The sequence below is a fragment of the Crinia signifera genome, chromosome 4 (genome assembly GCF_055691185.1).
Source record: "Crinia signifera chromosome 4, ASM5569118v1, whole genome shotgun sequence".
NCBI lineage: Eukaryota > Metazoa > Chordata > Amphibia > Anura > Myobatrachidae > Crinia > Crinia signifera.
Window position 1 is genome coordinate 171,476,645 of NC_139220.1, and position 15,396 is coordinate 171,492,040.

Genomic DNA, 15,396 nt, shown 5'->3' on the forward strand with positions numbered 1-15,396 from the left:
AACCTATCTATAATTTGTGTTTTTAATAGTTTTCCTAAAATTTGAAAAAAAAAAAGATATGGTTTGCTCTGTTGTGTTTTGTGTGGCAAAGTGGTCATATTGTTTATATCTCTACTTTTGTAAGCCAATAAAATTATTAATGAAAATAAAATTATATTTATGTGGCTTCCAAATGACAGTCTATAACTGTTACTTAGAACCCCAGATAAATTTTCAACACCATACTTGTAATTTCACATAACGCCATATGGGCCTAATCAGCATCAGAGAATTTGCAGTCTGGCCGATAATCAAATGACTCCTTGTGTTCGTTCACATTGAGCATTCGTGAAAGCTTTAGACTGGCGCAGATGGAAAAAACTTTTTGGTGTTTCATATTTTTTTGCAAATGGATCTTTGAATGCATTGCTATTTGCTCTGCATTCACAATTTTGCAATGGGTGTTTATTCTTTCTTTCTGGGTGGCAATTTTTTTGATTGCAGGCAGCTGCTTTTTCTCTAATTAGAAATCCATGCTGAATTAGGCTCTTTGTGCATTGTAATTATGAATGCCACAAAAAAACAAAGTTTGTTCCAAAAAAATAATATACAGAGTAAGAGGTATTATTCTGCTGTGTAGTTGACCAAGACAAAGAAATTGAGACATTTTAACTAAAGACAAGAAGTAAATTCTGGGGCCAATAATTATATCTTGAAACTATCCCTGGAAATTAGCGATGGGTTTTCAACTCTGTTCTTAATTGAAACAACTGCAAGATTTTCTGTGCTAATTATGTGTAATTTTCCTTCCTTAGAATCCAACACAAGTTGGGACAGCTCTTCAAGTGTTCTACAATCTGGGAGCACTGAAGGAGATCATCACTAGCGTTGTGGAAGGCTATTGCACCACACTAGACGAAAATATCAACAATGCTCTAGATATCAAAGTTCTGACGCAAACATCACAAGCTGTCCAGAGAGGTATAAAATAAGTTTTAATACTTAGAAGAAAAATCTATCATTTCATCATTGCAGCCAGCTGGGAACCATAAGTGTTTTTCTCTTGTTCTTTTATGCAGTTCTATTTAAATACAGCATTACTATTTTTTCATATTGCACCCTTAGCATCAAATTTTTAGCAGTTTTTTTTTTTTTTTGCTAAAAGCTATTTTATATACAAAATTCTGTTTGATTGAAATGCATTTCTAAGTTTTTTTTTGTTATGATTTCATTAATTTTCTAGTGAGCATTTCCAGTCTACACAAAATATGTAGAACATTTCATTCTTTAGATTTCTATGTTCCTTTGATCTCATTTTAAATCGCAGGGAAGATTTTTAAAAGGTAATTCATATCTGTTTCCATGTTTTACATCTCCATTTGTTTCCACATGGTGCTTTGTTTTGTAAATTTAGACATTTAGCACCAGGTTTTTATTTTTACACATGTAAATGACCACCTATAGAGCATAATAGTGTGCTTGTTCTTTCTCTCATCATTTGTTTACTTAATAAAAATGTTTTACAAATGCAAATTAGGTATTCAATTGAAGCCACTGCATACACAATAATTAAATTATCAGAGTGACAAAACTCTGGGTCCCATTGTACATATTTTGCTAAAATAAAATACTGATAATCCTGTTACCAATATTTTATGTACGGGTTTTGTCAAATTGATGGTAAAAATAAGTGAAGTTTATTTCAAGGTTTGTGTAATTGGTAATTAATACAATTCCAATTTGACAAACTCTTATAAAAGTTATAACTCGTATGGAAAGAATTATCTATTTTATTTATTGTGTTTGTAGATTAATTACTGTAAATCAAATGTATAAAAGACTAGATCAGATATGCTGCGGTGCTATGATCTGGAAGCATGTGCAATAAAACAACACAAAATAAAAAGTTTAACTTAAATTGCAATTGTAGCCGACTATGTGTGGTTAGATGGAAGAAGTGCATGCAAGTACAGTAAGGCAGGACCAAAACTAGTGTTTTTGTAACCTAGAGCAAGGCAGTAATTTGGCCACCCCCATTATTACCATATTTTTAAAAGGGACAGTATGGGGTATCACATGGATTGTCCCTGGCACCATGACACTCCAGGTCTTACAGTAGGGTAGGAGGACTCCATACTACAAAGCACCAGACCCCCAAATGTGATGCTGGATCTCCCCCTTCTGTATAGCCACTAGCCTGCTATCATGGTCACTTACCAACTGGTACCCTTGTCCATTTATGAATGAAAAATGTGGGTCCCCATCGGGGCTTGGATTCAGGGCAGTGGCAGTATGTAACTCTACCCTTACCCCAAAGATGGTGGTTGTACCTGTAACCATGGTTACACTTCCCAGGGGGGACATGAACACCCACACAGATCTCCAGTATCTGTTGCCCACATTCCTTTCTGCTAGGTACTGGCAAGTCTCCCCCAGAGATATGACCTACAGTACATTGAGTCATCAAACTTGTTTCTTGTGGGTACATAAACCCTGGTGCAAGAATCATCCTGAAGAAGATAATTATCAGCTTGGACACCCATTGCACCCACTAATAAAAAGAAAAGGCAAACCTGTGATCAGCGTTAATAACCTAGACGTTACCAACACCAAGCAATGACAAATTGGGCTGGTCTCAATGTGAAATGAAATTCACAATTCCTCTCAAATCAAATGATTTTTGGTAATGATGATTCACATTAAAGAACTTGGCAGACATTGGATACACTCTAAAATTTGATGGATTTTGGAATATTTTTTATCTGAAAGGCTCCTGCAATCTAGCAAACCGCTTTGTTCTGATGTTTTTGCATCAAGTGATCAGCTAGAGCTGGGGTAGCCAACCCTAGTCCTCGAGGGCTACCAACAGTGCATGTTTTGCAGGTCTCCTCACAGAATCACAAGTGAGCTAATTAGCTCCATCTGTGTATCTTTTAAAATGTGTCAGTGATTAATGAGTGCAGCTGTGCAGCAGCTAGGTTGTCTGGAAAATGTGAACTGTTGGTAGCTCTCGAGGGCTAGGGTTGGCTACCACTGAGCTAGAGAATGTGGATATCGTGAGTTACAGGAGCTGGCTCTTGAAACATTCTTTTTTTTTTTTTGCTACATTTTCCTTAATATGGGGGTTACATAGAAACATAGAATTTGACGGCAGATAAGAACCACTTGGCACATCTAGTCTACCCCTTTTTTAAACATGTTACCTCAAACCATATTTGATCCTTATTTTTTTAAGGATATCAATATGCTTATCCCAAGCATGTTTAAATTACTGTATTTGCATCTACCACCTCTGATGGTAGGCTATTCCACTTATCTACTACTCTTTCTGTGAAGTAATTCTTCCTCACATTTCCCCTGAATCTTCCTCCCTCTAGTTTCAGTGCATGTCCTTGTGTTCTGTTGCTCCTCTTCCTGTGAAGAATGTCTCCCACCTGTACCTTGTTAAAACCCTTGATATATTTGAAAGTTTCTATCATGTCCCCCCTTTCCCTTCTCTGCTCTAAAGTATACATATTAAGATCTTTTAGTCTTTCCTGGTACGTTTTGTGATGTAGGCTATGCACCATTTTAGTTGCCCTTCTTTGTACAGTCTTTAATGTATTTATATCCTTCTGGAGATATGGCCTCCAGAACTGAACACAATACTCTAGGTGAGGTCGTACCAATGACCTATACAGTGGCATTATTACTTCTTTCTTTCTACTGCTGATACCTCTCCCTATGCAACCAAGCATCTGACTTGCCTTCTTCATTGCTTTGTTACATTGCCTACCTGCTTTTAAGTCCCCTGAAATAGTGACACCTAGATCCCTCTCTTCCTCAGTAGTTTCCATTATAGTGCCATTTATACTATATTTAGTCTTTGGATTTCTGAGACCCAAGTGCATGATTTTGCATTTTTTGGCAATAAACTGTAGTTGCCATGCTCTTGACCATTCCTTTAATCTACCTAGATCCTCAATCATTTGTTTTACCCCTCCTGGTGTGTCTACCCTGTTGCATACCTTTGTGTCATCTGCAAAAAGGCACATTTTACCCTCAATTCCATTTGCAATATCACCAATAAAGATATTAAAAATCATCGGTCCAAGTACAGATCCCTGGGGTACTCCACTTGTAACCTTTCCCTCCTTTGACTGTACTCCGTTTACTACAACTCTGTTTTCTGTCCTGCAACCACGCTCTTATCCATTCAACTATCTTAGAATCCAATCCCAAGCTTTCAAGTTTATTTAACAGTCTGCGATGTGGGACAGTGTCAAAAGCTTTACTAAAGTCTAGACAAGCTACATCTACAGCCTCACCTTGATCTATTACTTTAGTCACCCAGTCAAAAAAGTCAATAAGATTTGTTTGACATGATCTTCCCCCAGTAAACCCATGCTGTTTTGGATCCTGTAAATTGCTGGTTTTGAGATATTCTACAACTCTTTGTTTTAAGAGTGTTTCCATCAATTTCCCTACTACTGATGTAAGGCTCACTTGTCGATAGTTGCTTACCTCTTCCTTTCTTCCAGTTTTGTGCAGTGAGACTACATTCGCTGTTTTCCAGTCCTCTGGGATTACTCCAGTAGCTAGTGACTGGTTGATGAATTCTGTTATTGGTTTTACCAGCTCCCCTTTAAGCTCTTTTAGTATCCTTGGATGTATCCCATCTGGCCCCATTGATTTATCCACTTTCAGTGTTGAGAGTTCTGTGAGGACTTTCTTCTCTGTAAATGTACTTGTCTCTCCCTCAGTTTTCTGACTATACTTTTATATACTTTTATTTTAATTTCTTTGGTCCCCTGTGCGTTCGCAGGGGACTGATGTTTTGTATCTGCGCTGATGCGAACTACATGTTCGCTACCTTGCTTACACCTGGTAATGCGGGCAAGGGGGGGTGTGTGTCTGCAGTGGGGTGTGCCCCCCACTGCAGACGCACACTCCCCTTGCCCGCATTTCCAGGTGTAATCAGGGCAGCAAACATGTAGTTCGCATCTGCGCAGATACAAAACATCAGTTGGGAACGCCCAGCATTTCATGGGATCATACTGTTAAGATGAACATTGTACAAGTTGATCTTGCTGACCAAACAATTTTAAGTATTGTTATCACACAGAACTATCCCAGATCTGGCCCACAAATCAAAGCACCAATAGTGCTGTCCTAATCCCTTCTTAATCCTGTCCTCCCCATCTCTTGTCTGGTACCTGTACCTGTTTTTTTGCACTCTTTTTGGCTCGCTGGCTTGGACAGTTTCTACTTCATCCAGGCCAATGCTCTGCTACTCTAGGCCCCAGCTTTGACCTACCTTACAATTCACCAACTCCTACAGCATTCCTGCATGCTGATTCTATCCAATCCCATGGATACTGCTGCCCACTCTTTGGAGTCTCAAGAACTCTGATTGCCCATCTTTGGACTTCCCACTTTAGGAATTCTACCACTGTCAGGAAAAAAATGCAGAGTATACCTTTGCAACCCCACAAACCTTATCTTAGCGGAGGATATCAGTCATTTGAACTACTGTCAATGAATTTGCATGTATTACATTCTCTCCAAAAGGGTGTAATCCTCCTCTCATCCATTAAAAATGTAATTACAATGTTGCAACGCTTTCTTGCAGATGTTTTTTTTCTTGCCTGCAAGCTACAATACTCCTTAAACTCAGATTTTGCTCCCACTGTACATTGGAGGTCATTCCGATCTATTTTCTTTCCCGTGTGCTCGCACGGGGGAGCAATGTTTTGCTACTGTGCATGCATTTATGCACATGGGCCTAACACAAATGCTTCATTATATGCTGTGAAAGAACCACACACAAGAATGTATTGAACTGTATACTTGCTTTTATTTTGTATATATACAATATTATACCCAAAGGGTAAAGCCTTTTACAAATAAAAATAATTTTATCACATACTGTAGTTATGAGTTACTCATAGCACACTCTGAACCCCTCCCCTTTTTGTCTTCATCTCTAAAAACTTAGATCCCACCTAACGGGATCCTCCAGAGTTGCGGCTTTAGGTTATTTGGGTGCAGATAAGGGTACCCCCCTTGCTTCTATTTATGCACATTTTCAGGCTCTGTATGCAAACGGACTCGACAACTTGTATAGTCACTGGCCCGTTTACAGATGGAGTGGGTGGGTCACACCCACAGGAATGTCCCGCATTTCATGGGCGTTCCCATGCTAATGGCACCGAGACGCAGATGACGGGGGCGGGCAGCTGACATCACCAGACATTGACTTAGATTTGCGAACCCTTAAGAAATCATTCGATGGTTGGTGACCATCGAATGATTTTGGCCCCACACAGCTGCGAATGGATGTTTATGAAAGACACCCATTCGCATGCGTGCAGAGAAAATTGGTGTGCGATTGGGGGGCGGCCATTCATGTGGGCGGCTTTAGTTGGCTCACAAAGCTGCGAAAGTCAACCTGAATGACCCCCATTATCTAAAGTGGAGGAAAGTCCAAGTAATTGGTATTCTGTGCCAGTTTATAGTCCTATACTCCTAATTCAGTTTTACATCTTCTCCATTTCCTTTCAGCTCAGCAACAAGTATGTTTAAGATTGCATCATTTTGTGAAGCAACTGTACCATGGTCTATGGTACAGTACCAAACAAAATTAATTGCTTTCCTGTGAAGATGTACTGTCTGGTCTACATTTGGGGATTTTCAGAAAATTCTCATAGGTACTAAAAGAACATACACTGATCAACTTCTGGTGGTCAGCCAGGGAAGAAGCAAAGTATTATGACTTCTGCTCCTCTCCAATAAATATGTTTGATTTTTTTTGTTGTTCCTCTCATTCATACACTTAACATAACGAGAAATGTAAAGTTAGGGTTAGCAATTCTTCTCATGACTAGATAAATCTTAAATTTGTAATGCCTCTACAGTACATTATTGAATATTTGTCTGTCATCTTTTGTATTCCTGAAGTTTTTGACTCATTAGTATTGACAGCACAAGGAGGAAGTAAGAAAAACCCCCACCATACTTAATCTGGAGATTTATATTGCTAAACCTAAGTCCTTTTGTGTACTGAGTACCTCAATGGGCCAATTTCTTTCTGTAATCCCATCTAAAATAGCTGCTGCAAGTGGTTTTAAATTATTCATTTAAGAAAAAAAAAAAAACAATTACAAGTCTCCCTCTGCAAAAACCTAGTTAAAGTGTTTCTTTGTTAAGGTCCATACACACTGGGCGATTATGCCCAGCGTGTATGGACAACGATGATCACTATTATCGCTTGGGGGAAAGCCGCTCAGTGCATAAACACTGAGAGGCTTTCCCCCAAGCGATGATCACTATCATCGCTTGGGGGAAAGCCGCTCAGTGCATAAACACTGAGAGGCTTTCCCCCTGCCCGGCGCTGTCAGTGGGGGAGGACGGCTTTGCATAGCGCAGCGCTATACAAAGCCGTCCTCAATGACGCTCATATGCTGGTAATACAGCACTCACCAGACTACAAACACAAGTGTGTCTCAGGAACAGGATGTCCCTGCTTTATTGGTCAAAAAAGGAGCCTGCCGACGTTTTGGTCCATCTGGACCATTCTCAAGGCAGAAGATATCCAATTCAGCATATCAACAAAACAGCATAAGGAGACAGGGTATATATATATATATATATATATATATATATATATATATATATATATATATATATATATATATATATATATATATATATATCCCACTATAACTCTACCCATGTAAATGTAATGTATGTTTGCACCTTTTTTGAAGTAAAGCTTATGGAGCACCTAAACCCTGCCTGTCATTTATCCCACCACACGATTACACCAATGAGCAGAGCACTGCACTAATCCAACCATAAAATTCTTCCCAAGATGTCATCTGACACTGCTAATGCACTAAAATGCTGAGAATCTGAGGAAGAAGACATGCATGCATGCAGGCATTCATTTATTTATTCATTCATTCATAGTGTTTATTTATTTTTTAAAGTCTCAACTCAAAAATGGCAAATGACCAAGATCACATTCTCATTATGAATGTTGATATACCACACCTCATAAAATGCCATCAAACCAGATGATGTGTAACAATGTCCAGTAAAGCGCTCAATAAGTGATCTCCAAGAACAAGTGAAAAAAAGTTTTACCAATGTCTGATACACCTCTTAATATTGCAAGTAGTCAACAAGCACACCATACTGTTACGCCCTGGAAGCTTTCATTATGCTGACCGCATCTGAAATTGGTGTTCATCAGTCCTTATTAAACATGGTAAATGTTAAACAATTTCTAGAAACTTACTTACATTGCAGGGTTATAATCATCCTCTTCTCCATTGCAGTCATTTCTTAATTTCTTGCTCAGAAGGTAACATCAGAGTTCACAAATGTCCTCAAAGCACAATTTAATTTTGGAGCCTGGCAACTCTGGCTTGTGTACATGACATTCTGGAGCATCAGATGGCTTGTGGTGTTTGTGGAAACTCAGCACAAAGCTCATTAAGTTCCATGCTTACTGAAGACCACACAATTCTCCTTTTCACAATGAAAATTCTTAGTAGGCACAGCAGGGCATAGCAGCGCCCAGAGCAGCATGGGTAATAGCAGCTGTCACCCATGATACTGTGGTAGTTGGCCATGGGCTCACACTGTAGCTTCAATTACAATTAATGTAAGTATTGAGGCCAGAGTTATTTATGTAATGAGTGTCAGGACTTTCTTTCGTATTAAGTTAGAGCTTTCATTTATTGTATTATTTTAAATGCTCACTGAGAACATGTAAATACAGGAAGGTAAAATCGCAACAGGGGAGTTCCCTTTGTAGCCACTGCATTTTCAAAAACACCTGCATCATGCTTTGTTATATCGAAGGAGACTATAATCTTTTTGCCTTTTTAAATGTAGTTGTCTTCATTTGTTTGGTTAGGAGCCCCAGGTCGTGCAGCTATGCCCCAGCCAGGGAACACAGCTGCTTTTCGAGCTGCACTTTGGACAAATCTGGAGAAATTAATGGACCAAATTTATGCAGCCTGCGTCCAGGTAATAGTCACACCACACGCTTACTGGGAGAAATGCTATAGAAATTGTGATCTCACATATAAATGTGTATTGCAGGTACAGCATCTTCAGAAGGTCTTGATGAAGAAGAGAGACCCTGTGTCCCATGTTTGCTTTATTGATGAAATTGCAAAGGTGAGCATCACGTTGCAAAGTAGACATAGTTCTCATTTAGCAAGAAAAGATATATAAAAGACAGTCCCAATACAATGAGAAAAAAAGGTAGGAAGAGATTTTGACTGCGCTAAGAAAATATTGAATAAAAGTGGTCAGGTGTGTCAAGGTAAAGAATAAATTTAATAATTAAAAAATATGTAATCTTTGAGAAGACAGATATTCAGATCAATAGTCACCCTTAGTTTACAAATGTCCTTGTGGAAGGAGGCCTTGTTATAGTCCATCCTTTTGGATATGAAGAGCCTCAAGAAGCAATGTTCGTGAATCTGTGTGAAAGGAAGGTGAAGGGGTATACTATAATTTACACTGATTTACAATGGAAAACAACTAGAAATCATTTTGTGTTTCAATGATGGAAAGACTGATACATGATCTATATTTCAAAAGGGTTTTTAGTTTCATGCAATTTATTTCTTTAAAAAAAAGAGACTTGTAGCAGTAATCAGATAACAAATTGAGGCTCTACTTGCCTTGGTAAGGCTTTTCCATATTAGAAATGTCCAGATTGTGTAATACTTGCCTTTTTGTAAAATCCAGTGGGAGAGTCAGTGAGGCCCTCTCTGGCCCGATTTCTGGAGAAATACCTCCTCCATGGGGATCCTCCTGGGCCGCTGAGTTCACCCGGAGATGGGACATTCCGTGGGGGCGGACAGACTTCACAGTCCACCTTAGGGCTTTCAGCCGGGGCCTGCATGCCTGGAGTCTCCACTGCAGTGCAGGCAAATATGGACCTCCTCTGTAGGCCTGGGATCCTCCACTCTAGGCCAGGATCCTCTTCTCTGCATTGGCGTCTGCCCGGGGTGTAGCGGCTGGGGGTCCTGCTGGCCAGGATCTTCCCATGCATCGGCAGCAGCTCCTCAGGCTGGTGGTATCGCTGCATCAAGTAATGTAGACTGCTTAATAGATCAGTTAATGGACTAATGTGTATATACAGTATGCATCATAAATAACTAAATTGCTATTAACTACATAATATTGTTGAAAGTGAAATGTTAAAATGGTATTGATGATTGTAGAAGTGGTATTACAATAAATAGTTTTAAAGCACATTTTGTTTAGACAAAACAAAAGTGAAAAGTGTATTGAGAGACACATTACATTAATTATTTAAGGATTTCAGAGTACAGACTAGCAATTTATAACTCTGTCAAAAGACACCAAACCAATTAATATGAATTTTAATCCATCCACCCTTAATGAGCTTCATACTTTGTGAACGAGAAGGTTGAGGATCAAAACGTAATCAGATTTAGTCTGATCCCTTTACTGCTTAGGATTAAAACATACAATATGCTATGTAGTGTAAGTAGTATATTTCTATTCTTATTCTTGTGAAAAACGTGAGCAGAAATATATAAAAAAAGGAAATAATTATACTCAAATTAAAAAGATAGCATTAAGTAAAGTAAGTATAGCATGCAGCCATCGGTCTATAATGTTTTACATGATCACCAAACTACGTATTTTGGTACGTTGTGTATATCTAAATTTAAGTAAAAACTAACTCCCTAAACACACCTACCACCACCTTATTCATCTTCCTCTTATTCAACATCATCTTCATATTTTACTCCTTTTCATCTTATTCTGCTTCATGGTGGCTGTTCAGTCTCTCACTAAGCCGTTTGGCAAATTCGAAACTTGCAGCATAATCCTCCTTTACTTTCCAATAATCGATCTTGATACGATGTCTGAAGAACGGTATTTATTATTCAGTAAAGGGATCACGTATATATGCAATGATTGATTAGATGATGTAATAACGTAATGTTGCATAGACGTGAATTGTTATATTGATGTGAAGTTGCATATACAAGTGAAATGCGGTAAAACTGTAAACAAAGCATAAACATGCATTTACAATTTGCACATAAGATCAAAGAAGAAAAGAGATGTCCTGTATCGGTGCACCAAATAAGAATAAAACTTAACCTTTATTATTTATTTTTTAAGAACTGCGAGATAAAAGTTTTGACATATAACAACAAACAAGGGTGGGGGTTCACACAATTTAAAACCAAGGTGGCAGGCAGATGTTGCAAGAACTTTAATCAATACTGATGTGTCTTAGAAACAGTGTGTTCCTGGTCTGTGCAGAAAAAGAAATATAATGTGAGAGCGGGTTTCTTTCACAAAAACCTCTTCTGTATTGAGCTCTCAGTGACGCATGCTCACATATCAATGAGTGGGGTTGGCACACCTACAGAATGAAGGTAACATCGGATGGGGATCAACACACACTGGGGTAATTGAACAGTGTATGAGTGAATTATCACTATTAACTCATGATAGGAGGATCCCTTCGATGCTGTGGCCCCCTCTGTATTGGCGTGCTTTGCTGGTGCAGACTGCCCACAACCTTCTAATGTAGGTTGCCTCGTGTACAGAGGTACACTATCCAGCATGGAAACGCTCTATTGATGGATAGTATGGGCTCCCAGTGGCGGGGGTTAAATTTGTGCACCACCTGGGTATCTTGCTGCACAAGGCCAATGGAGTCGCCTCCAAGTGGAATAACACACTCAGTCGTGAGCGCCTTTACAAAGGCTATTGCGGCAAGTCACTGTCTAAGTACATAATCAAAATGCATAAATATGAAAAATAATAAAGACTGCAAACATCTGCCCATGCACCGCTAGCCGGCACGCGCTTCGCAGATTCAGCTTCCTCGGGCCCTGAGGAAGCTGAATTGATTAAAGTTCTTGCAACATCTGCCTGCCACCTTGGTTTTAAATTGTGTAAACCCCACCCTTGTTTGTTGTTATATGTCAAAAATTGTATCTCGCAGTTCTTAAAAAATAAATAACAAAGGTTAAGTTTTATTCTTATTTGGTGCACCGATACAGGACATCTCTTTTCTTCTTTGATCTTGTAAACTCCTTATGTCCGATGGTAGCACACCCCCACTATTGTACATAGTAAATGAAATACAACAATCAACCCTAGGGGGTCCACCTATTTCCAATTGTGTCTTGTGCGACTAACAAAACCCCTCTTGTACTCTACAATTTGCACATAGAAAAATGCAAGGTAAACATGCAGTACACATAACATTGTGCATACAACCTAACATTGTGGGTAAAGGACATGCTTTAGTCTAACTAATACAGCTGGCATGCCTAACTGTCTAATTAGGTTCATGGTGACACAGTTTTGAGTGATAAACTCACCATCGAATGCTGTATCAGGCTGGACCATGTGAAGTATGTCTGCCTGAGTCCATGTGGAGAATGCAAATGGCTACTAGCATCATCTATAGCCCAGAATGCATTGCTAGCTAGCTACAGAAACTAAGAGGGACAAACTACTTCTGGTATAGATCTGTGCTGACCACAGGAGGGAGGGGATTATGCAAATCACAGAAACAATTGAACACAACAGAAACTGATGCTGAAAGGCATGCCAGTGGCAGTAAGATAATTGCACAGTTACAACCCCGCTGTCCTAGATTGCAGCATCTGTGTAAAAGCTGCAATTGTGACACACCGAAATACCTACAGCAGAGTACAGATTATTGACATGGTGTGACAAGAAATAATCCATACTACTCAAATTAACAATAGAGAGCTGGTTTTAAATAAATTGACAAAGCAACAAGTCAAGTTCTCTAATAAATCGAATCAAACCAAAAATGTCTCCTACTAAGAGTGGCTGAGTATCCTTTCAAAACTCAGAGAGTATACCATGTGGTTATCTAGAAGGAGCCATAAAGCTTGGAATTAAGTTTTTCCAAACCACAGATCGTTTGGGTCATTAAATAAGGTATCCATATATTGCATATAAAACAAATCAAATAACATTTCTTTATAGAAGTGAAGAGCAGGTTTTCAGGGATAGTGGATTTATTGTGTTCTTGACTCCTGGACAAATAGCTAACAATAATACCCTTATGCCATTTTTAATAAAAAATTGTATAGATGATGATGGTGTCTGCTGCAATTTTGTTATGCTTTGGATCGTTTAGCAGCCCATTGTCAGTTTTTTTGAAGCCCAGTTTCTTCTTATCAGGTTCATTGGTGCTGGTTCCTCCTGAGTAGCTCTTGCTATCAGTCTGCTATCTGGCAACCACCTTAGTAATACACCTTCCCTCTGCTGGTCTTCTAATGCCAAAGCTGCTGCGAGGTTGTTGGTGTCTCCTCTTCCCAACCGCTGTGCGGAATGCTCCAGATTGTTACAGTTGGTGACTGCAGGTGTTCCCAAAGGGATATGCATACTGCTCTTCTCCATTTTAACAAGGCATATGCAAATGTGGTGTCAGGTTATCACCAATTTCAAATCTCCTCCCTTTATAAGGTAGACTCTGGGCACTATTCAGTTCCAGAGTATTAGGCTCACACCAGGACTTCAGCACCTGTTCTGCCGGAGCTTCCAGTGTACTTACTCACATCCTGATCCAGACTGCATTATGATTCTTCTTACCTCCTCCCTTGATACTGCTTCTTGTGACATTATTCTCCTGGATGAAATTAAATGGACCTTGCTGTAATACAAATTACAGCATAATTAAGGTTGGGGAGTTGTGGGATTTCTGACTTTTATACTGTGATGAATTACAAAAGGACACAGTATAACTCAAATATGGCTGCTGGTATGTGAAGATTAGCTAAAAATAAATAAATCAGGCCGCCCACCTATGAAAAGAATGGTGGAACGCAAAAGACATGGCCACCAGCAACTTTTAAATGCAAATGAAGACGGCCGTGGTTATATTATTACAGCATTATAGTAGCCATCCATGGAAAACATCAACACACCTGAATAAATTCCGGGGGCCAGAGCATGTTTAATACCTGGCAAGATAAGATGGTCGCCTAATGGAACATAAGCGATAGCGGTGTGTGGAACGCACGCGTCACTTCTGGTTGGTGAAAATGCGGGTAGGATGTTTTTTCGGTACTTATGTAGTAACTGGGCTGCCGATTTTGAAATCGGGTCCATCGCATCGCATCGCACCCGACCATATCGCATGCGATGCGATGCGATGCGATGGACCCGATTTTTCCATAGGATTCAATGTTAAAATGGACTGAGTCCATTTTAACATAGAATTCAATGGGAAAAGGGGTCCTTTTCATACCCCTACTATCCAAGTGGGCATGGAGTTGGATATAAACCTGTGGCGAGCGTAGCGAGGCGAGCGTAGCGAGCCCCGCGAGGGGACACAGAATACCGTCCCCTCGCGGGGCTCGCTTCGCTCGCCACGCTTCGGGCTCGGTGGCTCGCTACACTCGCCACAGGTTTATATCCAACTCCATGCCCACTTGGATAGTAGGGGTATGAAAAGGACCCCTTTTCCCATTGAATTCCATGTTAAAATGGACTCAGTCCATTTTAACATTGAATCCTATGGAAAAATCGGGTCATCGCATCGCATCGCATCGCATGGTCGTATGCGATGCGATGCGATATCGCATCGCATCGCATCTGATTGTATGCCTTAACTTAAGGCATACAATCAAAAAATCGGCAGCCCAGATACTACATAAGTACCGTTTTTTCTACTAATTGAGATGAGTATAAATATTGGATTCTTGAGAGACCGATTCTGAGGAAGGAGCCCTGCGATTTCGTCGAATCTGACCCGGCACATTGCACTTTGATCACATAGCACTTTATCCACAGCAGCACTTTCAAGCCTGGGGACACCCAGACATTTAAATAGACGGTGGGGGTGCTGAGCATTCCAGCCAGGGACCCTTCTTTCTAATTATGGCAAAGCCCACGGCAGCACCAATTTAGGGTTAGACCCTATGCACTTTATTATTGTCCCGGGCTTTGATGGATTTTTGTGATCTGGATTTACATATCAGTGTTGGTTTGCTTCTTTAATGTTTTATGTTTTATTCTATCCATGTATTAATAAATTGTACCTCTTGAATTAAGAGTGTATCCACAGTTTATTTTTAAACACCTTTTTTGGGACACTGCGTCCCCTCGTGTGCTATTGTTTTTGATCACAGTATTGTCAGGGGAGTATGTGTTTTTCCTTTGTACACTATATATATGACATTGTTCTAATTTTTGCTTCCCCTGGTTCTACATTGTCCTCTTGCCTGACTATATATTTACTGTTGGCCATGGGATGGCAGAGTAATAGTACAGCAGATCCTTGAAGATGCCAAACAACCCAGTGCTTAACAAATGGTGTAGTTTATTTAGCAGTAATGTAGATGTACAGCCAAACTTATGCAGCCCACACACGCA

The 15,396-nt window shown here is 39.7% G+C and overlaps 1 protein-coding gene across 2 annotated transcripts in view; it reads left to right on the plus strand.

Annotated features, from left to right (window-relative positions):
- Positions 1-15,396, plus strand: part of COG5 (component of oligomeric golgi complex 5) — a 334,884-nt gene that overhangs the window by 210,479 nt on the left and 109,009 nt on the right. For both annotated transcript variants that reach the window (XM_083182966.1, XM_083182965.1), the window contains exons 8-10: positions 795-960; positions 8,885-8,997; positions 9,073-9,150. In XM_083182966.1, coding sequence (XP_083039092.1) covers positions 795-960; positions 8,885-8,997; positions 9,073-9,150 — 357 coding nt within the window. The remainder of the gene's footprint in view (positions 1-794; positions 961-8,884; positions 8,998-9,072; positions 9,151-15,396) is intronic.